Genomic DNA, 27,212 nt, shown 5'->3' on the forward strand with positions numbered 1-27,212 from the left:
GGCGCTTTTGCGGCTGAGCTAAATCCCCAGCCCCATTGCTTGATTTCTTAATGATAGCCATTCTTTGTGGGGTGAGATGAAATCTCAGTGTTGTTTTAATTTGCGTTTCTTGAATGATAAATGATGCTGAACATTTTTTTCATGTATTTATTCACCATTAATATTTCTTCACCACACCTGGCCTAATTTTTTCAAAGAACCAACTCTTCAATTTATTAATTCTTTGCATTGTTTTTGTAGTTTCCATTGCATTAATTTCTGGAGAACTGGAGGTGGTCAGGAAGGGGATGCTGAATGTTTTGGTTCTGAGCTTTATAATTTCTTGCCTTCTCTGGGCTTTTGCTTTGATTTGTTCTTTTTCTAGAAGCTTGCGGTGCAGCATAAGATTGTTTATTTGTGCTCGTTCTGATTTCCTGAGGTAGGAATTCACTGCTATAAATTCCCTCTGAGGACTGCTTTCATTGCATTCCATAGGTTCCTATAAGTTGTATCTACATTTTCGTTTGATTATACTTAGTGTTTAATTTCTTCTTTGATTTCATCTGTGACCCATTGATTGTTCAGGAGGGTGCTGTTAAATTTCCATGTTTTTATGGAGTTCTTGTGATTTCCTTTGTCATTAATTTCCAATTTCATTGCACTATGGTCCGATAGTATGCATGAGATAATTTCAACTCCTTTGCATTTCCTTAAGCATATTCTATGTGCTAGAATCTGGTCTATTTTAGAGAACGTCCCGTGTGCACCTGAGAAGAATGTGTATTCTGATGCTGTTGGGTGGAACACTGTACGGGTCTACCAAGTCCATTTGTTCACATGTTTGGTTTAGTTCTGTTATTTCTTTGCTAATTTTTTGTCTAATTGATGTATCTTTTTGTGACAGTGGGGCATTGAAGTCCCCTGCTATGAATGTGTTGCTGCTTATTTCTTTTTTTATGTCTGTTAAAATTTGTCTTATATAGTTGGGTGCTCCTGTGTTTGGTGTATAGATGTTTATGATTATTATCTCTTCCTCTTGAAGTTTTCACCTCACAAGTATGTAGTGACCTTCTTTATTTCTTTTAATTGTTCTTGGTTTGAAGTTCCCATTGTCTGCAAACGGAATAGCTATACCCGCTTTTTTCTGGGTACCTGTCACATGGAGTATTGTTTTCCATCCTTTGATTTTCAGTCTATGAATTTCCTTTTGAGTTAAATGTGTTTCTTTTATACAGTATATTATTGAATTTTGTTTCTTAATCCAATCTGCCAGTCTCCTTCTTTTGGTTGGTTAATTAAATCCATTTACATTGATGGTTATAACTGATATGTATTGGCTTATCTTTGTTATGTTGTTTTCCTGCTGTTGGTTCCTCATTTCCCTCTGTTTAATTGCTTGCTCTGTTTGGTGGTTCCTTCCTGTTGTTGTTCTTAAAGTTGTGGTCTTTTTTTTTTTAATCTCTTTCTAAAATATCTTTTAATACTCTTTGTAGGGTTGGTTTGGTGCTCATGAAGTTCTTCAGTTGATCTTTATTGTGGAAATATTTTATTTCTCCATTAATTTTGAAGGATAGGTTTTCCAGGTACATCAATCTGGGTTGGAAGTTGTTTTCTTTCAGGACCTGAAATATTTTACTCCAAGTTCTTCTTTTTTTTTTTCCAAGCTCTTCTTTTTTTTTTTTTTTTTTTTTTTTTTTGGTTTTTCTCCGGTACCGGGAACCGAACTCACGACCTTGCGCTTGCCAGGCAGGCGCTGTGCCGCTGAGCTAAATCCCCAGCCCCTCCAAGCTCTTCTTGATTTGATGGTTTGTGTTGAGAAATCTGCCATGATTATGATGGGCTTTCCATTATAGGTGATGTGTTTCTTTTCTCTAACGGCTTTTAATATTCTGTTCTTTTGTTGAATTTCTGGGATCTTGATCACTATATATCTGGGTGTGGATTTATTTTGATTATGGTAATTGGAGTTCTGTATGCCTCACTTATCTGTATGTCCAATTCTTTTTCCATGCTTGGGAAATTTTCTGTTATTACCTCCATAAATAGTCTTTTTATATCATTTGTGCTGACACCTGCTATTTCATTGATACCTATTAATCTTACATTGTTTTTCTTTGCTTCATCTTGTAGCCATTGAACTATTTCTTGGTTTCTTGGTATTTTTAAGAGATCCTTCCTTTCATGGTCATTCATAGCAATGCTGTCTTCAAGGTATGAAAGTACATCTTCATCTTTGTTCAAGTGGTTTTGACAGCTTTCGATGGAAGTTTGAATTTCCTAGATACCAGTTTGAATCTGTTTCATGCATTCCAGTTCTTTCCTATGCTGTTCATTCAAGATTTCCATTAATTTACTATGCTCCTCTATTTTCTATGTCTTCTTTAGATGTGCTAAGCAGTTCTTTCATTATTGTTGTCATTTCTTTTTTACCTGAGAGATTATTTCTGATCTGATGTCTTCTGTGGCCTGATGGAATTGTTTCTTTACTTCAGCTGCTATCATTTTAGAAATTTCAGGTGTATGACTTCTAAGCTCTTCTATGCCAATATTTCCTGGACTTGTTCTGGGTGGGGTAGAGGTCTATGATTGCATTTTGCTCCTTTATTTTGTCATTTTCAGAGATGCAGAGGTTCCCTGGAGCTCAGTGTCACTCCCAGGATGGTGTCATCATAGCAGGGCAAGGACCCTAAAGGTCCCTGGTGCTCAGTGTGACTCCCTCTATGGTGTGTGTGTGTGTGGGGAGATGTGATCCCTGATGCTCCCACAGCTGTCTGAAGCTCGGCTTGGCTTCCACTCAGGGGTTCCCAAAGCTGTCCAGGTTTCAGCCCTATTTCCACTGGGGTGTAGTAGTGGTCACTGTGGCTCCATACATTGTCCTTACCCTGCCTGGTTCCCACATGAGTGGGGGAATAAGTGCGCAGTCACTGAGGCCCCTGAAGCTGTCTGAATTTCAGCTTAGCTCCCCTGAGGGTGTGGGGTGGGGGCAGGGAGGGGAACCCAAGGACCTTGAGGTGGTCTGGGCCTCCCCCTGGCTCCCAAGCTGGTGGGGCAGAGATGGGGCCGGCTCACCAGTGTTCCTGAAGGTGTCCAAGGTTCCACTCAGCTCCCAACAGGGAAAGAGGGGAGGAGGCGAGGGAGTGGAGGGAGGGGAGGAGGGGAGGGGCAGGGAGTGGACCCCAGGTCCCTAAGGCTGTCCGGGTTTCTGCCTGGTTCCCAAGCTTGTGTGTGGTGGGGGCAGCAGCAGCTCGCCGGAGTTCCCAAAACTGTCTGAGGTTCAGCTCAGCTCCAAGGGGGGAGCTTTATTTTCTTTTGTATATTCAAGTTTATCTTTCTACTGTTCTGTTTATTATTTGGCTAGTTCTTACAAATATATAATTTGTTCTTTTTTTTCTTCTTTGATAGTGAAGGCATTTTAAATTGTGCATCTTTCTCTACATAAAGCTTTGCTGTGATTTCTCCTTTATGTCAGTTTTAAATAATCTTTACTTTCCTCTTTGCCCTTGTTAATTCCCAATGTCTATTTTTTCCATTCCACAAATGGTATCTTCCCTTCTCTGGTTTCACAGTTAGAAATGTAATTCTTTACTGTTTTAGTTTGGTTATTTACCAGTCTCACTACCAAGATGCTTTATTTCCATCACTGAGTTGTTCTGTGTCCATTTATTCTGTTTCAGCCCCATTCAGTAAGGGCTTCCCCTGCACTCACCCCACCCCTGGTGGGGCTGGGTCACTGTCCTTGTGCCTTGTGGATGTCCCCAGGACCAAGTGGTTGGTCTCCGCCTCTGCCGCATGTTCCTAAGGCCTGACTACAGCCCCTACTTGAATCTCAGCATGCTTTCTTCTCCCTTTGTGGCTCACCACAGGCCCACGTCCTCGGCGTCAGCCCTGCTCTGCCCTTGGAGACCCTCTCTGAAGCAGTATGCGCTAGGGTCTGATCTCTTACGTGCTCTCAGGAGTCCTCCCTGGTCCTCACCTGGGTTGCTGTGCCTCTGTGGGTGTCACTTTGTCTTCCAGCTTCCTGCGACACATGGGGCACTGGGTGCTGCTGGCTGCTGCTTTGTCAGTGACCTATTCTCTGCCTGGTGTCTAGAAACAAGGGGCAGGTCTGCTTCAGTGAGGAATGTTTTCTCCCATTGTCTAATTACCTCATCTCCTTTCCTGGCTGTCTTTACTTTCAGAACTCTTGTCATTTCATGTGCTATGTCTGGCTTTGCTCCTTTAGGTCTCTTACAATTTCTGTCCCTATACTTCCGCTCTGTTTCAGGATACTACTTATACTCACCTCCTTGCTGCTAGGTGGATTTCAGGCCCTGAGTTGTCTCATTTATCCTAACTGACTCCGTGTGGCAGGCAGTTTGTGCTATTTCTAAGTGAAGAGTTTCTAGGCCATGTGATTTCATCAGGGCAAGGGGTAACCGCATTTGGGTCCACATTGGCTTGTTGCTCAATCCATGTCACTCTCACTGCCCCATGCTAGTCACAGGGACGCTCATAGGGAACTTCTCTGCCTCCTTACTGGCCACTGGGAGTTGAGGGCAGGGTGAATTTGGATCTGATTTCTGTGCCGTGTTCAGGGCCTGATACAAACAGTCTACCTGTTTATTGAACAAATAGTGTTGCCCAGGACTACTGAGGACTTAGTATGAACTCACCCTACCTTGCAGCACCCAGGAGAAGGGAGGCACATATGTGCCAGCATCAGGCCTTCTTCCTGTGCTGAACTCTGCTGTCATTCACAGACTGCTTCAGTTTCTCATTTTCCCTTTGCTTGAAGATACCAGATTTTTTTCTTGAAATTAGCTTTTTCTGTAATTCCAGCACTTGGGAGGCTGAGGCAGGAGGATCATTGCAAGTTTGAGATAGCTTGGGCTACAAAGTGAGTTCAAGACCAGCCTGAACTGCATAGTGAGACCCTGTCTCAAAAAGACCAAAAAAAAAAAAAAAAAAAAAGGACATTAATGTTTTTATTATAGAAAGTATATACTGATTAAGAACATTGAAAAGAAGTGGTTTTCCAGTGAAAGCTGTGATTTGAGTGCCATATTTCTCCACTTCTGGTAGACACCCTGCTCCTCTCAGAGCTGGGTGGGGCCACTGCCCATCACAGAATGGAGTACACAGTAGCTACTGACTGCATGCCATCTGCAGGGATTGCACCCTTTACCCCAGAGACCCAGACACAGAAAGTACTCTGCAGGAGTGTCAACCTGGGGTCCCTACTCCTGGACCCAGCATGTCCTGGCTTGTGTGGAGCTAGGTGGCATGTCTCTATCCAGCTGCTGGCCTGGAGTATGGGTGTCCTGAGGAGCAGAGTCTCTGCAGGTCCCCCTCCTCTAGCCTTTCAGTGTGTGGGTACAGTCAGGAACTGCGGGTCTTCGGCGACAGTGTAGGGGAAGTGTGGTTTCACACAGATCTGGCTGTTGGCACAACTGTGCATGTCTGTGTATGTGTATGGGCACAGGTGGACATGTGTACAGTGTGTGGACAGGCATTAGTGAATGGGTGTGTTCCTGTGAGGCCTTCCATATGGGGAGCTGGCTAGTCCTTACGGGGTATGTCTGCTGAGCCATGTGGGGTGACCGTGGAGTCTCCACGGACTTGGCTATGTGTGCACAGAGCAGTGTGTGCGACTCATGGGTCCTCTTTACCCTCCTTCCCAGGGTGGCCTTGTCTGTGCTCGTGGGTGTATGCTGGTGTGCATGCTGAGAAACCTGTGTAAGTACATATTTGGCTGGGCCAGGCTTGTGCAGTCAGATGTGTATGTGCGACTGGGTGAAGGTGTGAAGGCTGCTATGGGCTGTGCATGTTCTGCCTGTGTTTAGGCCTGTCCCTGTCTGTGCTGCTGTGTGCCCCCCTAGGCTGCTACCTGTGTGTGGGTGGTGTCTATCTGGGCTGCTGGCAGTTTTCTGCACCCAGCAGGACTGAGAAGTCCTGCCAGTGAGCCAGCTCCCACTAAGAGGTAGTGGCTGCCCCAATAGCATCTAGGACTGAGGCTGTGGGAGGAGGGCTGGGGTGGAGCAGTACCTTCTGTGGGTGGGGTCAGGTATGGCATCCAGAGTTGGGCATTTTGGTTGGACTTTGTTCAGGCCATTCCCTGGCTGATGGACACTCCTTGAGGCCATCTTTCTGGGCCCTCTAGACATCATCTCCCCATCAGAGACGAGTTCTTCCAGGGCCACCGAGAGCCTGGGTACATTTTTTTTTTTTTTTTATGGTACCGGGGATCAAACTCACAACCTTGCGCTTGCCAGGCAGGTGCTTATGCCACTGAGCTATATCCCCAGGCCCTGAGCCTGGGTGCATATTACATATGTGTGAGAAATGCACATGTTCACATATGCCTACATATGTGCACAGGGACCCCTATGACAGACCTGCATGATAAAGCCCCCTGCAAGGCCCTGGGTGGGCAGCTGTGTGCTTACTCAGAGGACATCCCAGAGAGACCCATGCGCAGATCCTTAGTGCTCAGAGTAGATACACTCTCCCTGGGTGCAGGCGTGCTCTGCTGCAGAGAATGTGTCTGGTAGACATTGCCAGACACAGGGGCACCAGGACCCCTGGGCCCCCATGAAGGCCATTCGTTTGTGCATCAGATGCTCACTGAGCTCGGCACTGTGCAAGGGGCTCAGTGGTTAAAAGACCATGTGGTGCCGTCCAGGGAGCTTGTGACTAGAAACTGGACGTAGGATAGGCCAGCAGGCAACCATAGTGATGGGATAATGGGGTCACATTACAGTTGCGGTGGCAAGGGGAACCCTGTTTTAGATGGAGCACCTGAGAAGGGTGCCTGTAGAGGTGACATTGAAGCCCAGAACTATGCTGAGGAACCAGCCATAGAAAGGAGGCATAGAGAGAAGCTCAGGGGATGGGAGGGCCGAGGCAGAGCAGAGGTGGTGTGTGGAAGGGAGGCACTGTGGTTGGGATGAGCAGGGAGAGAGAACCAGGAGTCAGAGTAGAGCAGGGCCAGCTCAGCCCCAGATGGTGAGGATGTGGTGCTTTGTGGGCAGGACAGCAGCCATACACATACATAAATGTGTGTGCATTATGGGGGCCTGTGATGCTGACTCCATATCAACCAGTGCTGCAGGACGCAGGCTGGATGTAGGGAGGGACTGGCTTGGCTGATGCACGTCCTGTTGAAATCTGGAGAGCCTGCAGAGTGTCGGGGCATCAAGGCTGCCTTCCCAGAAAGTAGCCGAGTGCTAGGAATCACAGATAGTGATGGCCACAGTCCAGCTCTCCCATCCGGTGCCCAGTAGACATGAGAATCATCCAGGCCTTTGTTTCCTCATCTGACCGGTGAGGGTAGGGCCAGAACCCTCAGGCTGTGGCAGAGATAGCCACAGTGTTCTGTGGCTGGCCAAGGGGGAGGGACGTGTCCATGGCGGTGGGCGTGGCCTGCAAATTGTGTCCACAGGGAGAGTGACCTGAGCTCTGGGGGCCTGCTGGCCCCCTGTGTCCTCAGCCAGCTATTTGTTCTACAGGGTCCCCTTTCACCCGCACCAGCCTGAAGAGTGGGAAGACAGAGAGCTCATCGTACTTTCGGAGGAAGGAGAAGATGTTCCGGTTCTTTATCCGACGCATGGTGAAGGCGCAGAGCTTCTACTGGGTGGTGCTGTGTGTGGTGGCCTTGAATACGCTGTGTGTGGCCATGGTACACTACAACCAGCCGCAGCGGCTCACCACGGCGCTATGTATGTACCCAGGGCACTTCCTGCACTGACCTGCTCTGTAGCCAGGAAGCCCAGTCCCATACCTGGTTCTTCCTGGAGGCTCTGGGTGGGGTGGGACCCCTATCTACTGCAGACCTGGCCAGCCCTGTGTCCTCTGCTGGGGCCTAAGCTGTGTCTAGGCTTTGAGGGTCCCTCTGCCCCCCGGAGGCACGTCTTGGCTGATATGATACAGGTCAAGGGGTTTTGGTTGCCCAGGTGACAGGGCCAGCCAGGCCAGGCAGACCTGTGTCCTTCTCAAAAGAGCCTTAGACTCATAGACCAGATGATTTCATGTCATGCTCCTTCTTCACTGAGACTGTGGCTCCTGCCCTGGAGTTCTGAGGAGGCAGAGTCCTGCTTCTTCTTCTCTCAGCCCCTTGGGGTCATTTCCATTCTCCTTTACCATTGGTTGGACAGGGTAGGGGACTATTCATGACCAGAGCTGACTTGTGTCCTGTATCCATGAGTCTAAGAACCATCATGGGGATTGCGGTTATGCTTGTCTTGGTCCCAGCTATAGCTTAGAGAAGGCAAGGAGGAAGATGCCAGAAAGTGGGGCTTCTTGTGACTGTCCAGAACCAACACGCTGAGCTGACCCCAGGCCTAGGCCCTATGAGCCTCACCCCCACCCAGGGGTTGGCTGTACTCACGCTGGTTGATGTCCACCATGTTTCTGGGGAGCAAAGCCTGTTTTGGGGGTCCCAGGAGGGTCAGGCTATCTCTAGGAGGACCTGTGTGCCAGAAGCTACCTAGCGCACCAAGGAGAGCCTTTTTGGACCTAGAGAGCAGCCATCCTAGTCCCCAGTCCTGGCTCATTGCCTGACATTCTGCCCCAGTGGTGACTGCACCACAGTCCTACAGGCAGCCACACCCTCTTGTATACCAGAAAACCTCTAAGTTGCTGAAGGCTGCTTTGCAGACTTTGATGGCTCCACAGGAGATGGGTGCCCCTAGGCTGCGCTGGTGGGAATCTGGCTTACAGCTTCCCCAACTTCTGTGTTGAACTGTTACTTGCCTCGTAAGGAAAGGGCAAAAAGGCAGCAGTCATGGGGATCCCAGTTGTGCTTGTCTTAGGAGCTGAGGGATACCAGCAGATGAGGTGGGGTGGGATAGCTGAGGCCGCTGTGTGTGTCCTGGAGTAGCCTGTTTGGCTCTAGTTTTTGCTTCCTGGGTCAGTAGTTTGGTATCAGGACTTGGCTAAGGACTGAGTTCAGTGCCTCCCTTGGGTCTGCCCAGTGGGGTTGGAAGAGGCAAGGGATCCACTTCCTCCTCACCAGACAGCTGGGCCTGTTCCTCCCACTCAGGATGGTGCTATGCCTATCTTGCAGTCAGTCCTGACTGCTGGGTTGCTGCTGCCTGAGCTAGCCAGTAAGTGCTGGGGAAGAGCCTGCCTGGTTGGTTGTGCCTTTGATGGGTGGGAGCACCAGGCTGGGATGCCCTTTTCTGCTCTTTTTCTGTGGTTTCCTGGAATTCCTGGCTCTTCTGGCTTCACTAAGGGAAAATGGCAGGAGGGAGAGGTGGTGTTTGCCGGATCTGGGTGTTTCTGCTCATGCCCAGGTTCTGTGTTTGACAGCTGGGCTGACATAGTAGGAGAGGGCGGGCTTGGAGCAGACTCACCAGGAGGCCCTGGCCTGAGGCCTGCACCCTATGGATAGGGCTTTGTGTACCCTAGTAGTTGTCTATGGAGGACTCACCCCAGTGTTCCTCTAGGACCTTCAGAACCCACACTTGTATGTGAAAGGACAGCTGTCAGTCCTCACTGTCCTGTGAGCCGTGAGACAGACTACCCTGCCTTCCCCATTCCCATAGCACAGTGGCCTCTTACTGCACAGAACACTATTTTAACTGTCTTCCTCAGCTTCTCCCTTGGCTGGTGAACTCCTGGAGAGAAGGGTGAACCTCTCGTGGGCCAGCTCATAGTGGCACCAGCGCCTGCTAGTTGAATGACTGATACAGGAATGAGTGAATGAGCACCGTTTGTTGGCCTCAGAAGGAAGATAGGGTGTTTGAGGCTGAGCCACCCCAGCAGTATACTGGGCTTTCTGATCTCTTTTTCTGAAGGCTTCACTTTGGCAATTCTTGTACCAGCTCCTTGCAAAGTTTTTGTATGCTGATTCCTCAGGAGGCAAACGAAGGGCCTGGCAGCACCCTGAGGCACCCTGTGGGTACCTGGCAGTGCTGTCCTGTGGCTTTTCCAAAATGGCCCTATGTGCGTAGGAGCCTGGGGGCATAGGCTGAGCCTTTCTGATGAGTGGGGAGGGATTTGGGCTTCTGGCTTCCTGGCCAGGAGCACTGGATCTTTGCAGGCTGCTATGTTCACTTGCATCTGCTGGGGTACCCAAGATGGACTGTGTGGGCACAGCCAGGAAGCGTCAGGCCTCGCTGGAGCTAATGCTTCTTTCTCAAGCAGGCGCAGCCTGCGAGTCAGTGGCATCTGTGCCTCTGCCATTGGCCTGTGTGGCTTCTCCAGGTAGTGTCTCAGCTTCTTGTTATTGTCCTGTGTTCAGGGTAGGAGCCTAGAGATTTTCTTCCAGCAGCTGGTTGTCCAGGTACTCAGGCCAGTGGGGGAAGGTTCCCTCCCCTCTGTTTGTACAGTGCCAGGTGAGCTATGGAGCCAGTAATTTGTGGATCAGGAGTGTTGCTTCTGTGGGGAGAGGCAGGTTTCAGGGTGCACAGGGATGGGAAGTGCATGGCTTCTCCCCCATTGTCTGTTTCATCAGGAACTGTGTTTGTTTGAGGTCCCATGTCCTGACAGAGGCCCGGGAAGGCTGAGATGGCCCCTGACCACTCATGGGTCTTTGAGTAGTTTGCCTTTATTCCTTCCTTTGGCTTTGCTCTAGTCTCAGAGCTGCTGCCCTGGTTGGAGACCAGGGTGCCCTTGGCCTCTGGGATGAAGTAATCAGCTGATACCACTTTGGTAGGAGGAAAAAACAGTGGCCTCAGGCAGTGGACATCCAGGGGCCAGGGAGTCACCTCGAGTCCAGCTGGGCTCCGCTGGCTCCCGCGCATACGCTCTGCCACCTGAGAGCTAGTGCTGGAATCACTGTGGAGTCACTGCCTTCTCTTGCTTTGACTCTCCTTCTGCTTGGGCTGGGCTGGTTGAGTTTGTGTACCTCCAGCATCAGCATGGCTTTTTAGGCCTGAGTCCCTGGAGGTAATGGCAGTGCTAGTGCTGGGACTTCTGGGTTGAGCCACCTTCTGTCTCCCTCATTCACTGACAGCAAGGAGCGGGCTTCACAGGCCCTTGGCTTGCTTTGTTTCCCCTGGGGCTCTTGTTGGAGGGCCCAGGTTGCTTGGGTATTGGTGGTCTCCCTCTGTGTGGGCCAGAAACATGATCAAAGTTAAAATCCAACATGGTGCTGTGGGGTCCCAAGGAGAGTGTCAGCAAGTCTTTGTGGAGGCAGGGCAGCTGACAAGGAGGATGAGAGGCCCATCTGCAGTCAGAGTGTTGGTCCACAGCCTGGCAGCCCCTTGAGGATGTCCCCTCTGACCTTGGGTCTCACTTCTGAGCAGGTCCTGGAACTGTGTCCCATGGGCTATGGGGACTCATTACTGTCTGGACTGGGATGAGTGTTTCTTGTGTCCCTTTCAACCATTCTTTGTTCTGAGCTGAGGTTTCAGAGCATGGGGGCTCAGACCAGGCCCAGAAGGCTCAACCCTAGCAAGACCTTGTGGTGTGGTGTCCTGTGGTCTGAGCTGGAGGCCAGGAGGAGCCTAGCTCTAACCCCACCTTCTCCAACTTCTCTTAGACTTTGCAGAGTTTGTTTTCCTGGGTCTCTTCCTCACAGAGATGTCCCTGAAGATGTATGGCCTGGGGCCCAGAAGCTACTTCCGGTCTTCCTTCAACTGCTTTGATTTTGGGGTGAGTGTGACACCTTGTACAGGGTTCCTTTGGGGGTCTGATGCCTGGAGGGGTGTCCTGACAGTCAATGTACACCACCCCTTCCATGTATGTACCCTATGTGCGCTGAGCTCTGTGGTCCCAAAGGCTGCCTAAGACTGGGAGGTACAGGGAGGTGGCAGAGCCTGACTCCTTGGCCTGACTGAGGTGGATGCAGTGCAGCCACACCTTGCTGCAGGACATCATCCTTTCCTCCAGTCCTGTCACAGATGCATGGTGAGCTGAGGGCTCTATAGTGCTCTCTGTACTGGCATCTGATCACCTGCAGAAGGGTCAGTCCCTAGCAGAGGTAGGAGGCTGTGCTTCTGACTCTACTATCTGTGGATCTCACCACTGGGTGGTTCTGTCCTCTTTGAGGTGAGGGGTATGGTGGGCCTGGGTCAGGGAAGCTTTAGGGCAGGATGGGTGTGGTCCAGTAGCCATGGCTCACTATGAGTTTCCAGACCAGGCATCAGGGCAGGGGCTGCACAGGAGTCATCCCTGCTGGTGTTGGTAGAATGCATGGCATGGATCTGGCGCACTGCAGAATTACAGTCACTGGGGGTTCCTGGGCTTACGGGAGAAGGTTCAGCTTAAAGATTCACCTTGACTTGAACTTCTCCTTTCTTGGGCAGTGGAGCTTACAGTTAGCAGAGCATCTGTGTCCACAGTATCCTGAGATCTTCATACTAACTCTTGAAGCTGGCCTGGGGCTGCCCTGCTAGTTTGTGGGGAGTCAGCTTCTGTCCTTGAGTTGTGGTTTATACTGGACCATGCTGCCTGAGGCTCTCTTCCTGGACACCTGTGGCTCTGAGAGATGGCCATGAGGAATCCCCTCCTCTTAGCCGGCACCTCCCTGGTCACAAAGAAAGACTAGAATGTTGGCCAAGGCGACATGAGACATGTGAACCTTTTGGATGTGTGTGAATCTTCTGCTCCCAGCTGACAAGATCACAGGACCTGGGACACTCTGCATATAGCTAACAAGTTATTCTAAAGTGTAGCAACTTTAAACCACTAAAACCTGTTCTCTCACATCTCTGGGTCAGGACTTAATGTGTGGCTTAATTGAGTACCTCTGGCCCATGTTCACCCTTGAGGCCTCGAGCCAGTTGAAGAGTTGTAGTCATTCCAAGACTTGTTTGGCACTGGAGAATTTGCTCTTCAGCTATTTACATGGTTGCCAGCAGGCTTGGCTCTGGGTCACAAAACCTCTGTTTAGGTTCCCTGCATGTTTTCACAGCATGGCAACCTGTGAGCTGAGACAGTTGGGGTGGCGGTGGGAGAAAATGGGGAGGAACCAAGTGGAAGCTGCTTAAATTCAAAGAGAAATCCCATCAGCTTTACTGAGTTGTCAGGAGGTCCAGCCCACAGCTTAGAGGTTTGGACACTGCAGCAAGGGTCACAAGGACTATCTCAGGCTGCCGACCACAGACTGCCCTAGTAATTCCCATCCATATCAATGTAAGATACACTCAGTTGTCCCTGCTCCCCAGAGTCTGTCCCTGTTGAAGCATCAGCTCAAAGTGCAGAATCTCATCTCAATCAGGTCTAGGTGTGGTCAAGGTGCCATGGGTGTGGTCTTGCCACTATGGGTATGGTCTGGATGTTGTGGATGTGGCCGAGGTACTAGGGGTATGGTCGGAGTGCTACAGGTGTGGTCAAGGCACAGTGAGTCTAGCCACCATGGGTGTGGTTCAGGAACCATAGGTGTTGTCTGGGTGCATGGGTGTGGCCAAGGTACCATGGGTGTGGTCCAAGTACCGTGTGTGGTTAAGGTGCCATGGGCGTGGTCCAGGCATCATAAGTGTAGCTTCCCAAGTACAGTGCTTGCAATTCCTCTTATCTGTCACCCTGTGAAACTCGACATATCATCAACCTCTGCGTTCAGTATCCATTGGAGACAGACTTGGGATAGCTGCCATAGACATCCTGTTTAGAAAAGGGCCAGTGGCAAGCTAAGAGAGCTACTGACCTATAGCCATTCTGCACCCAGCCGGATGAGTGCTGGTGATCTGTGCTCAGCTCTTCTGGTCTGGGGCACACCCTTTTCTCGAAGGGTATACCTATTTTCAGCTGAATAGTTTTTTGTCTGTTTCTAATGGTAGAATTTGAGGAACCCAAAAATCTATTTTTGTTTTGTATTCTCCTGGCCCCTTTCAATCCCAGGTGATGTTTCTACATCTATGTCTTTTAAGGATATTTTGAGTATTTGAGAACATCTTTGTGGATATGTTAGGAACCTGCTTGGGCTTCAGTCTGTTAGACAGAAGCCATTCCCACAGCTCTTTAAGTTAGTCTGGGCTGCTAGCGTGTCTGCTGAGATGACTGAAGGGCAACACCCTATGGTTCTGAAGGGCTTGCTGTCCCAGGACCTAAGCTGGGAGGCACAGTGTATCTCTTGGGGCCTATAGGAACATGCCATCATGTGCCAGACGAGTGACTAAATGCTTCTCTCAAACACTGCCTTTGATGTAAATGAGCATCCCAGTCTTGCCTTTGGCTTCATCTTTGGATCACACCTTCTCTTAATATTGGCATCATTTTATATCTGGAGAGAGTGAGCATTTTCAGAACTGCATATCCTCAGTTCTTCTTGTTGAATGATACTTTCCTCAGTGTACCTCTTTCCTCTTGAGAACCTTTGTCATAAGCAACAAGAGGACACCAGGCAGCACAGCACTTGGCTTGGGGATTTCCAGGGGGAAATGAGATCTCCTCATTCATTAAAAGCACATTTTCTCTCTTTACCACAACTATGTGCAGTAGTGGCTATACCTGCCAATATACAGCAAGTCTTTTTACTTTTTACTTCTCTGCAGTTCCTGATGTGTGGTATTCTTACTGTCCAAAACTATAAATTGTGTTCAGGGCACCATAAGTTTCATGGACACACTGCTGAATGCCTGTTCTCTGACTCCAAAACTATTCCTACAATTTAGTTTTCATTACAGTAGCACCATACTTCTATTTCCAAAATCTCTGTTGATTTTTCATCCTTGGGAATAAGTTTATCCCAGTGCTTAGTAGTTTAAAACAATAAACATTTATCTTACTGTTTCTTTGGATCAGGAATTGGGCTGTGAACAAAACTGGCCTTGCTTAAAGTCTCTACTGAAGTTTCAGTCATCCCAGCCTTGTTTGGAGCTAGATAATTCACTTCTAAGCTCATGCTTGTGGCTGTTGACTGGCCCTAAAAGATCAGCTTCTCAGCTCACTTAAAGTTGTTGGTAGACCTGTGTCCAGTCATCTGGGCTTCTCCATGGCCTCTGGGGACTGAGAAAGAGCCAAGAGCACCCAAACCAGAAGCAGAGTCCTTCTGAACCTAACCTCAGAGGCAATGGCTCATCATATTTGTGGTATTCTGTTTGCTAGGAAAAGTCCTTAGGTCCAGCCCATCTTTAGGGCTTGGATTATACAGAAAACGAACATCAGGTGGTGGATTCTGGGGCCATCTTGGAGGCTGCCTACTACATGGGCCAATGGGAAAAATTTTTGAGAATTAGTGTTAAAATAAGAAATGCTGAGAGCGTGTCACTGCCCTCTGCACCCAGTTGGGGTGCCCCACTTTGGAGCCGTGGCTTCGCCTGGTCCCGCCTTCACGGTGTAGGGGAAGCAGACATCAAAATTAGTGAACTAGACATCCATTTATAAAATAGCATAAAAACAATACAAGCAATACTGAATTACAGACAAAGTGGTAGGAAATTAACAGTGGTTGTTGTATTACATATTGATATCTTCAAAGTGGTTTCTCAGGAAAACAAATAGAGACATGCAATAATATGTTTTCTTTCTTTTATTTTTAAAATAAAAAAAACTTTAAAAAAATTAGCGAACTAATAGCTGTTCCTGTGACAAAAGGTATTGTCTGAAACATTAAGGATACAATTGATTTTGAAATAAGAGAATCTGGAAAAGTTGGAGAAGATAAAGTATATTCAGTACCCTTATTAGGAGGCCAACAAAATAGGAAGTGCACAACTTTGAGGATGAGTTAATATGACTCATTTGTTACAGTATTTTTGAAGATCCTCATATACTACCACGCTCTCATACATTTTGTAGAAGTTGTTTGGAAAACATTCTTCAGGCATCTGGTAATTTTTATATGTGGGGACCTTTAAGAATTCCACTCAAGTGTCCTAATTGCAGAAGTATTATTGAAATTGCTCCAACTGGTATTGAATCTTTACCTGTTAATTTTGCATTAAGGGCTGTTATTGGAAAGTACCAGCAAGAAGACCATCCAGATGTTGTTTTCTGCCCTGAACATTATAGGCAACCATTAAATGTTCATTGTCTACTAGATAAAAAATTAGCTTGTGTCATTGACTTACTGTAGGTCAACATCATGGTCATCCTATAGATGACCTTCAAAGTGCCTATCTGAAAGAAAAGGACCCACCTCAGAAACTGCTGAAACAACTAACTGATACACATTGGACATGTATTACTCATCTTATTGAAAGCTAGCAGAACAAAAGTCTCATTCTCAGGAAATGATCCAGGGTGATAAAGAAGTTGTTCTCCAATATTTTGAGGAGCTTATTGCTACATTAGAACAAAAAAAATTTTAACAGCTCTCTGTGATGTTGGCAATCAGATAATCAAGAATATACTCCACATATTGGAAGAACAAAAGAAATAAGAGAACAACAGCTTGAATTAATGACACTGACAACATCTTTACAAGAAGAGTCTTCACTTAAATTTCTTGAAAAAATTGATAACATCTGCCAGCATGTACATCTTGGAACAAAGACCACTTCCCGAGGTCCAAATTTATCCTTGAGTAAGCCAAGTATTAAAAGAATGGAGCAGAACAGAAATTGGAGAAATTAAGCAAACTCTCATTCCCGAAATGAAAATTTCTTCAATAAGAATGCCACCCTCCTGCCCTGAAAAAGATAAAAAAGTTGAATTTTTTCAAATTTTAAGCGTTTTAGTGTTATTACTGTTGGCATCCTGTTTCTACCAGTACATACATAATAACCCTCTTAAATGAAGTATCTTCAGTATGTTTTTCTGAAGTCTCTTTGTTTACCAAAGTTTGTCTAACAGTTTGCATGATTTAAAAACTATACCATGTCATACACTATATTTGTTAAAGGAATTCATGGGGGAAAAATTTCTCCCTGAAAATTTGAATTGTTAAATGGGTTTATTCTATACAGCAGAGGCTAACTATTGCTAACTGGAGAAACAGGAGGTAGCATAAACTGTAAACTAGACTTTGGTAGAGTTCCAGAAAATTCAGAAATGTTAAACCTCTTATGCTTCTTTTGGAGATAGTGCACCAATTAAAAATGAGAATATGAAAGATTCAAATCATTAAATATGGGTAATCATTAGTAATTGGTTTGAATATTAATATTGTCCCATTTGTATTGGTTTAATGTTGACAATGCTGCTCAAACAAACATTTTACTGCTGTTCTTTTACTATTATGTCAATGGCTGGCTATTCATGTATCTATATATATAGTGTTTTAAAGTAAAAGATGGGAAAAACAACAACAACAACAACAACAACAAATGCTGGAAGACTGGCAGTGAGAGGCAAAAAAGTTTAGAAAACTGGTCTTCAGCCCAGGGCAAACATCTCCATATTTGCTACTGCAGAGAAAACTGGTAGTCCCCAAGAATGGATGTTAGTAAGCTTGCTGCATTTGTTGCATAATGGGATTATCGCCAGTGTGCAGATGCTGATGTCTGGGAGTGGGCAGGATGCTGGTGTTCTCTGAATGACAAGTTTGTGGAGAAGGTAGAGAAGGTGCAGCAGGCTGTACATTTGCATCAGCCCCTACGTGCTATACCTGGGTAGATCAGTGGTAACCTGTGGGGAGGTCTCTGATGCTGTAGCGTAGGTCACTGTCCTGGCACATTCATTCTTCTCTCAGTGTCTTGATGAGACCACTGATGCTAATTGGTTCATTTTGCAGTTGATACAAAATTGGTGGAAATGACTAAAGCCATGAGATAAAGATAATAAAGCATAATCTAAGAGATTAATGCTCAGCATTTGACTTTTCTATGCCAGGTGCAGATGTGTGGTTGGAGGATGAGACTTACACACATGAAGAGGACATGGGTGTTCATACTGACTGTGAGCCCTGAGTGTGTCTATGCGGTGTGGTAGCTGGAGAGAGAGTCCAGTTTGGCCCTTTGTCCTATGTAGAGAAAGATGGTAAAGGGCTTCTGGGCTCCAGTCCTGCTGCTCTGCCCTTTGTCTCTTGCATCAGGCACTGCCCTCTAGAATGGTCCTTCCCAAAGCCTCTCTGAGGAACAGCTGAAAGCAGGAACATGCCCCTTGCTCACAGGTCTTGGCCCACCCAAATCTGCAGTACCTAAGATAAGGCTATGGTAAAACCAAGGGGCAGGCTTGCCACAGCCTATTCTTGTTGACATACTGGCTCCTAGTCAAGGGGAGAAGAAAAGATTCAACTTACAATTTATGAGACTGATTATCTTGGAGCAATGGCAAGACCACGGAGGGGAAGTTGCAGGAAGACAGATCTGCTAGTCTGAGAAAGAACGGCTTACTAGTCAGGTCTGTCTGAGATAGTTTGTCTAGCCGCAGAGGTATTTAAGAGGATGTGGGTATAACCTGGTTGTGATAGAGTTCTGTCAGGATACCAGCAGGTCTGTGTCCCCCTGTTTTGTCTGGGGTGAGAGGAAGAAAGGTCAGGACCTGAGGTTGAACCTCCTTGGGTCGAGGGACCTGGGCCCGTGGTAAGCGGCGACACGGTGCAAAGAAGACACCGGAGACCAGGCTGATGGCGCAGATCCGGTTTATTGCAGAAGTACCAGGCATTTTATTGAGCAGGCTAGAGGCGTAGCAACGGAGGCGGGCTAGAGGCGTGGTTTGGAGGCGGTACTTTTGGCGGGGGTGGGGGGGGGGGGCTGTGCGGAAGTAAGAGGTCAGAGCCAGACAGCCTAGGAAGGGCGACTCACTCTGTGTGCCGAGTACATGACGAGTCCGAGTGTGCTCAGACTCGCTCCTCTGCCACGGCCGTCAACCAGACCTCTGGACCTCTCTTTCCCACAAGGATCAGTGGGCTTCTGCTCTGCAGCCTTCCCAGAGGTTACAGGAGTTCATGTGGCCTGAACAACTGGTGGCTTCTCTGGCTTGAAACTGGAGGCAGTGTCAGCGCTTACAGAGAGATGCAGCCGTGCAGGCACATATCCACAGGACACATGCAGGCACACATTGGTGCACTGCGAGCATGAATCAGTGCACAGGGTGCTCCCCAAGGCTGATGCCACCCCCATTGCAGGTCATTGTGGGGAGCATCTTCGAAGTGGTGTGGGCTGCAGTCAAGCCGGGAACCTCCTTTGGGATCAGCGTGCTTCGGGCTCTCCGCTTGCTGAGGATCTTCAAGGTCACAAAGTATGTAATCTGTGTACTTCTGGGAGGGAGGGGTTGTGGGTTGGAGGCAGTGTGTGAGAGTGGCAGTGTAGGTCCAGGAACTCATGGCGCCCAGGAATGCAGGGTGGCTGGCAGCTCTTTCTGTGGCTCATTGGTTTAACTGTAGAGGCTGGTTATAAAATAATACGTGCTTGAGCACCACCCCAGCAAGTCTTGCAGGGCCCAGATGTGTCGTTAGGGTTGCTCCCCACTGACCCCAGTGTTGGCACATGCTTCCTGGTTCTCCTGTTATTTGGCCCCCCACAATTTCATACCATCCCCTCTCTTGAAACCACCAGTCTCGTCTTCCCAGCCCTCAAAGGGGACTTGGTTTAAAGTTGGTAGAAGAGTTCTCAGATGGAGGATTTCCCATTGTCTTGCCAACCCATCTTGCAACCTGACCCCTGCAAGTAGAGTTGAGCCCCAGCCCCTGACCCTGCCTGAGCCAACCCAGGACCTACATGGCTGCTGTTCCCAGGCCTGCTTTCTACATCTTCCTTCCTGGCCCTAGGTCTTCCTGGTGATGACAGTGACAAGACCCTGTTTTCAACCTTGTCTCACTTGAGTCTCTGACTCTGCAAGTGAGTTGCTCCCTTTGCCTATGAAGAGATGGAGGTATAGGGAGGTAGTGTGATGTAGTTAGTGAGAGTGACCTGGGCTGAGACCCTGCCCCTCACTGCCAGAATTGCATGGCAATTCCCTTTCTCGAGGGAGAAAGACCCGCTCCACAGTGTCTTATCAGTAGCAGAGGCTCAGCCTACCTTACCATAGCCAGGCTGCAGGACCAGCTTGTCCTGAATTTTGGAGGATCTCTGAACTGAGCAGGATCCTTAGCAGCCAAGTGTAGCATCTGGGGGCCCTGAGATTCTAGCAAGATCAGGGCTCACAGGTGGTCTCTGCTGATAGATTAATGTTTTGCTGTTCTTTCATTTGTTTTAAATCCAAACCCCAAATCATCTGAAGATATGAGGGTATGAAGAAAGAAAAGGTTGAGGCAGAGTTCAATGCAATTTGATCCACAGATGTGCCCTGAGTATTTTCTGGAATGAATCCTCAGGCCTCCATTGCTTTCTCATTGCTGCTGAGAGGGATGAAGGTAGTGACCACAGAGGCCAGCTTTGCCTTAGCTTTGGGCCCATGTTTCCTACCAGGAGGCTGGTGACCCTTATCCTGAGGCAGGCTGGCTCCTACCAACTCAAAGACAGGAACCCTTTTCCAGACTTCTGCCTCTCCTGCCACCAACCCTAAGGCCCCTTGTAAGAGGATTTAGATCACGTCTGGGCTCTGATGTGGATGCCACAGAGGACACCACTTTGGGGCACAGGGATGCCCAGTGAAACTAGCGTCTGTCTTCCGCCCCTTCTATTCCAGGGCTGTGGGACAGCGTGTGCAAGGTGCAGAGGCTGGGGGCATGGCTCCTTGGGGAGCTGGGGAGTTCTGGGTGCTGGTGTGATATGAGTGGGCTCCTGGGAAGGGTCCTCAGAGGCTGGGGACAGCAGTTAGAGCCATCACACAGCAGTGAGGCATCAGCAGACAGAAGGAGCCTATGTGCCATGGGATTAGTTGTGAACAAGGGAGCAACACTCTCTACCCCCTAGGAGCGCTTGGGGGTGGAGAGAAGGGAGGGGCTTGTGGATGCCAGGGAGATAAAGTTGCATGGCCTTGCTCCCCATGCTTGGTGTCCTAGTCTTCAGTGATAGCATGTGTGGCAGACGTGTCATGAGGGAAGTGATGCTGACATTTTTTCTGGTGCAGCTGTTCCTCTGGTGGGCTGAGCACAGGTCCATTTCCTGTGGTGCTGGGCAGGGCTCTGGGTGGCTGACTGGGCACTGGGGAGTGAGGGAGAGGGAGGGATGAGGATGAAGTCTAGGCCTGGCTGCCTGATGGGTGTTGGCATCATTCTGCCAAGGAGAGGGCCAGGAGTAGGTTAAGGAGTGTGAGAGTTAGTCCAGCACTGCCTGCCTGCCTGCTTGTCTGTGGTCCCCTGGGCCTCACGCTGAGTGGTTGCCTGGAACTCCAGAGAGAAGCTCAGCCACACAGACAGAGACATACATGCATGCATGCACACATGCGCACATGCACACATGACATCTCAGGGCTTAGAAGACCATTGAGGTGGGTGGCTGCAAAGAGCCTGTTAGGAGAGCATAGTCACATCTGGGCGTAGTCCAGGGTTCCAATCATACCTCTGCTCGGCAGGTACTGGAACTCCCTGCGTAACCTAGTGGTGTCTCTGCTCAACTCCATGAAGTCCATCATCAGCCTTCTGTTCCTGCTCTTCTTGTTCATCGTGGTCTTTGCTCTGCTGGGGATGCAGCTGTTTGGGGGACAGTAAGTGGGTCAAGGTAGGGGAGGACAGGACCCGTCTTACTGGGGAGGCAGAGCTCACGGTAGGTGGTATCCTGGGCTTCTTTCCTGCCTTCCCTTCCTGAAGGCCCTCGAAGGGGCTAGTGATGCTGAGAAAGCCACCCACCTGCAGCCTATGACAGCGTGTTGTGAGGTACAGCTCGTGCTTCTGGTGGGGCTGTCTCTGCCCAAGACTTCCTGTTTTTCCAGGTTCAACTTTCAAGATGAGACTCCAACGACCAACTTTGACACCTTCCCTGCTGCTATCCTCACTGTCTTCCAGGTGAGGACCCTGTCTGCTCAGCTTTCCTCTCCCCTGGGTGCTGGAAAGGCTACCAGCCCCTGTCAACCCCTCCTTAGCTCTCCAGCACAATCCAGATGCACAGAACCTTCCACAAAGCAGAGCATGAGTGTGAACCCGGATGGGGAGAAGCCAGCTGCTGTGATGTTGCCCTGAGGAGCAGGTGTAGCTCTCTGGGGATGAGGCTTCAAGCTACCAGGGCATTTCTTAGCCCCAAGAATCTGGAATTACTTGTCTTCTGTCTGCTGGAAACAGACATACAGAGCTCTTCCTAAACTCCTCCAGGCCCAGTGGTGCCTTTGTTCTCTTGCATCTGGGAAACATGTCCGCCACAGCACTAGGAGGACCCCTTTTCTGTATGGTAGAGGTCTTGTTGTTTGAGTGACCTCTGCCTTTTTTGAGGGGCCCCTTGTAGGGACTCTTGCGTTGGCACTTTCTCCCGTACAAGTGTTGCCAGGTCTGGCTGTGCCAGTCAGGTGATGCTGTGTTTCTGCCTCATGATGCCTTTGTGGATGGTGGAGTGGGGCAGCTGTGGTTCTACCCATGGAGACCCTTAGGGAGGCTCCCATAGGCTGCACATGCTCATGCTGAGCCCATGTGTGAGGAGCAGCCTTGGCCTTCCACTTTCTCAAACAGAGGAAGTCTCTCCCACAAATAAACTAAACCAACCGAGGTGATTGGCCATGAGAGTGATTTGGTCCCAGTGGTGTGGCCCACTGTTATTCATGACTGTCCCCTTTCTCATGTCTTCTCCTGTGGCCATCAACTTGGTCACAACCACACAGAATCAGCTCTTCTTCCAGGGGAACATGTCCAGCCTGTCAGGACCTGGTGCAGTGCTCGACCCTCCTTCCTCTGTCTCGTCCTTGGGCGACACTGCCTCTCCTCTGAGTGCAGGCAGCACCTGTCGTCTCCCTCTGTGCTCCTTTCTCTCACTGAAGCATGTGTTTCTCTGTGTTGCTCACAGGCCAGTGGCTTCCAGAACTTGAGGCTTCAGTGGAGCAGAGTAGAGCAGTACCGACAGGGGCCTCACATGGGCTGCCTTGAGGAGTGTGCTTCACTTGTAATAGGGATGGCTCTTCTTCATGTGGGCAGAACCAGGCTGCCCAGGCAGCAGGGCAAGGGATTTGGAAGGAGTGCATCCCGGGCATGGTGTATGGTGTGGCTACAGATAGTACCAGGATCCAGGGCCAGGTTGGAAGGGCTGTGCAGGCCAGATGAATAGACCTTGCCTACAGCAGTCACAGGAGGGGGCTCTAGAGAAGGATGGTGACAGGCCGGCAATTAGATGCTTTCTGTTTCTGTTGCCAGAAAAGGTCTGAGCACAGTGAGGAGGTAGCCACAGTTAGGAGGAAAAGTGGCCCTTCCCTCAGCAGGGACTGTGATCAGAGTCTTTAGACAGTGAAGATAGCAAAGGCCCAGGCACTGGGATGCATCTGGTGAGAGGCTGATGGGCTGGGTATGTGAGACTCACAACCTCAGATGAATATAAATGTGGCTCGGCCACAGTGACCTTTGGGGAAGGTACCAGGCCCTTCTGCAGAAGTTGAGGGGAGAGAGCTGAAGGATACTAGAAAGAGGGCTGGACCAGGACAGCTGTGGGCCAGGACAGGCCTGTAATCTCCACAGGAAGCCTCCAGACCAGAGGCTTAAACTCCCAGGAAGGGAGCCCCTGCTTCTAAACTGGACTGGGAGTGGGGATAGAGAGACGGGGGAAAATATATCCACTTTATTCATGGTCACCTACAAACAAAAACTTGCTAAACACCAACATCCCAGGAGAGAAACAGCAGCACCCATGGTCAGGAGGTGGAACCATTCCCAAAGAAAAGGGATGGTGATCTTGTGTGCTTGTGATCTTTCAAGAGGTAGAGGAGGAGCCCATATAAACCCCAAATCATGGAAAAAGGCACTGAGACAAAGAATACAATAGAAGTCTTAGAAGTAGAAAATACAGCTATTCAGTTTAAAGAATAGAGATGGACTACACTCTGGACATGATCCTAGGGGGAAAGGAGTGACAGTTGGAAGATGTGAAGAGCTGAGCATGCTGCAGTGTGGAAACAGATGACCGGATATTTGGGATAAGCAGAAGTGGGAGCCTTAGGAATGGAGGGCAAAAAAGAGATTGGGTGGGACTGTGGCTTAGTGACATAGCTCTTGCCTAGCATGAATGAGGCCTTGTGTTAGATCCCCAACACTGAAAAGGGAGAAGAGGGGAAGAGGGAGAGGAAAAGACGGAGCGACCCCAGAGGGGAAATACAGGAATCAAGTCTAGATATGGTCCGCAACTGTCTATGTAATGAACTCTCGAGCGTTTCAAAGAATGTAAGATCATTTACCATGATCTACCAAGATTATCAGAATGTCCACAGGTGTAACTCATCCTATTCCCAGATTATAGAGGAAAATTCCCGCAAAAGCTGAGTGAGCATCCTAGTGAAATGAGCCTGGCAGCCTGACCATAGCAGAAGCTGGTGAGGAGTGTGTGCTGTGTATTGTGCAAGTTTGACATGCCTGAAAATTGTTTTTTCTAAAGAAAAAAAGCCAACCCTCCTTCCAAATACAAACTAGTAGCAGATCACATCAGTGTAAGTGGTCTTAGTACCATAAAATAAGGAAAAATGAAATAAAGATTCTCAGGACTAAGAAGAAAGAAAAATGTCATCATTCACAGATGCAGTATTTGTGTACACAGAAAAAGCCAAGCACTGTCATTGCACATGGTGGGGCACAATTTTGTATCTATAAAGGAACACATGGAACGAGATTCCTACTTGTATCAGGTACAGGAATTGATTCTCAATGGATTAAGTCCTAAATCCAAAGAAAGCTAAAAATCTTAGAAGACACATGAGGATATTGTTATTAACAATGTCCAGGCAGGGAAGGCTGTTTTAAAGAAGCTAAAGATGCAGATTATAAAAGAAATGATGGACAAATTTGATTGCATTAAGATTACTGTGAATCAAAAGACAGCATTAAAAGATGATGAGAACACCCAGAGACAAGGGAGAAGACATTTCTAGTGTCTTCAAATAACCAAGAAAGGATTAACTTACAGAATGTATAGAGAACTTTTCACAAATCAAAAAGACGTGGTGTCTTGGTTATTTTTGTTGTTGAGACAAAATACCCAACGCCCAAAATTAAGGAAGGAAAGGTTTATTTAGCTTACAGTTTGTGGAGGTTTTAGTCTGTATTTGGCTGGTTTTGAGGCAGAGTGGCACAAGTCAGAGGGCAAAGATTTATGGCAGCAAAAGATAGCCAAGCAACAAGGGCATCGTGGGTTATGACAGAGAAGAGCAAGCCGCTTTTCTTTTTTTATATTGAAGTAGGCTAGCCCCACCCAAAGGGCGGCACTCGCATAATCTCTATGTGTTTTCTTTGGACAGGCTCCCTGGTGAATCACATAGTTAACCTAAACTTTTCACACTGACACAATCTCCTAGAACAGGAAGGGCATGTCCTTTTCACCCCAGGATGTAGAACTGCTGAGTCACTTAGTCAAGCCTCTAGATTCCCCAAGTTGACACAATGTATCAACCATAACAACAGGTAATGTAGGAAAGTGTTAAAGATATAAGCAAGGGAAAAGGAAACTGGGCTGATGTGCCTAATTAGTCATGACTGATTTACTGCAGTGAAGGAGATGGAAATTCAGCCCACCATGAGAACCTTTCAGATCACCTTTCCCACCAGTGAGTGTAGCTAAAGTTCAGAAAGGGAACAAAAGGGGTTTTAGAGAAGATGTGGCTGTGCTGTTGGTAGAATCCTTTTGGAATGCCATTTCCTAATATCCAGTGCCCTACAGCCTGCTCAGTGGCATTTCCGTGCTCTGGATGGTGTCTTGCCCAAGGTAAAGAGATGTATTTGACCACTGCAACAGCAGCATCTGTAATGACGTAACCTTGGAAACCACCTGAATGGTTGTCGTCCGGAGAATGATGAGGAAAGTGAGATCTGTTTGTATAACAGCGAAAGTGAATGACCTAGAACTAAATTTGTCAACAGAGATGATCTCACAAATGTTGAGCAAAATTTGCAAACCTCAGAATAATGCATAGCTTATGATGCTATTTAAATAAGAATGAGAAGCATAAGACAGACTTCTGTGTTGTTTCCAGTGTTAAGTCTGTGCAATAAAGATGTGAAGAGGAGGCCTGGAACCCGTTCTCCTGGGTGTTGTATGGAGGGCAGGGAGTGACCCGTGGGGAGTTAAGTCTAAGAATTTCAATCCCATTTTGTCCTCCTGTGCTGGGAGATGGGTACGCAGAGGGTCACTGTGCCTTTCTGAGCACTTAAAAATTGATTTTTAAAATGAAAGGGTACGAAAAGGTAAACGTTGGCTGAAGAAAGGCTGGTGTAGTAACATTAGTATCAGCCAAAACAGAAGTTGAGGTGAATTAGGAAGCACATCCTGTGGTGAGGAAAGGGCTCCACCAGCAGGATGCTGCCATTGTAAACTCGGGGGTCCACAGCACAGCCTCAGGGTACACTGAACAAAAACTGACAGAATTACAGAGAGAAATGAAAACATCACCATCGCGCAACAGATTTACAATTTATCAAATGGAAGGTGAAGATGACAGGAGTAGAAAGGACATGAAAGGGCTCAGGAACGCAGCAAATATGACCCACTCTGTACGGAGAGCCACGCTCACTGGCGGTACATAAAGTGTTATTTGGGCTCTCAGAACATTCATAGAAATTACCCTTTTTTTGGGTAATTACACCAGGAAATGACAAATATTGAATACTTGCTAACAGAGATAGTATTGCTTAAATAGATACCACAATTTGTGGACACACAAATGCACGCTATTAACAGGCATTTAAAATCTTTGTAAGAGGAAGGATTGGGATAAAGAGGGGGTCACATGCACATAATAAAATATTTAAAATGGGACAATAATATAAAAACTTAGGGGGTAAAGTGGAAACAATATTTAGAGGAAAAGTTAAATGCAGTTATAAAAATAAGTACCCTGACCCTAACAGGAGTCTTAACTTTAAAAAGGTATTAAAATATCCACATATTTGATGACAACTCTGTGCCAAGAGATTTGAAAACTTAGGTGAAACATGCAGTTTTATAGAAAAACAAATTAGCTCAAGAAGAAAATACCTGAACATTTCATAGTCATTAGAGAAACAGAATCAGTAGTCAAAACTTTCCTATGTTTTCTTGCCTTCTCCCTTGGGCCCATTGGTTATAAGGTGAATTTTATCCAGCTGTCAAGAACAGTTGGCAGCTAGCTTACACCAACATCTCAGTGAAGAGAAGGAACCACTCTGAGGTGAGTGCAGTCTTGACACCAAAGCCACACAAGGACAATTCAGACAGGCAGAATGCAGTGGGTGGGAGCTCCACGGCAAACTTTATCCCCTGCGGACACTAAATGCTTGAGGAGTGGAGCAGGCAAGCGCTCTGAATGTGGGAGTAAGGAAGGAGGCTTTGGCCCTACCAAATACCAAGACTTCTCTGAGGCTGCAGTTGTGGTGGTATGGTATATATAAAGACACTGTCAAAGAACAGACTGGAGTGCCCAGTTAAACAAGTTCACCAACAGGGAAGGAT

General features: G+C 47.9%; 1 protein-coding gene and 1 pseudogene across 3 annotated transcripts in view; both read left to right on the plus strand.

Annotated features, from left to right (window-relative positions):
• Cacna1b (calcium channel, voltage-dependent, N type, alpha 1B subunit) overlaps nt 1–27,212 on the plus strand; it is a gene marked incomplete at its 3' end in the record, with an annotated part of 168,180 nt that overhangs the window by 54,433 nt on the left and 86,535 nt on the right. For all 3 annotated transcript variants that reach the window (XM_013506726.1, XM_013506728.1, XM_013506727.1), the window contains 5 exon segments: nt 7,467–7,676; nt 11,444–11,556; nt 18,854–18,966; nt 21,184–21,315; nt 21,541–21,613. In XM_013506726.1, the coding sequence (XP_013362180.1) occupies nt 7,467–7,676; nt 11,444–11,556; nt 18,854–18,966; nt 21,184–21,315; nt 21,541–21,613 (641 nt within the window).
• LOC102020273 lies at nt 13,320–16,732 on the plus strand (annotated as a pseudogene).

The sequence above is a fragment of the Chinchilla lanigera genome, unplaced genomic scaffold (genome assembly GCF_000276665.1).
Source record: "Chinchilla lanigera isolate Chin_1 unplaced genomic scaffold, ChiLan1.0 scaffold00112, whole genome shotgun sequence".
NCBI lineage: Eukaryota > Metazoa > Chordata > Mammalia > Rodentia > Chinchillidae > Chinchilla > Chinchilla lanigera.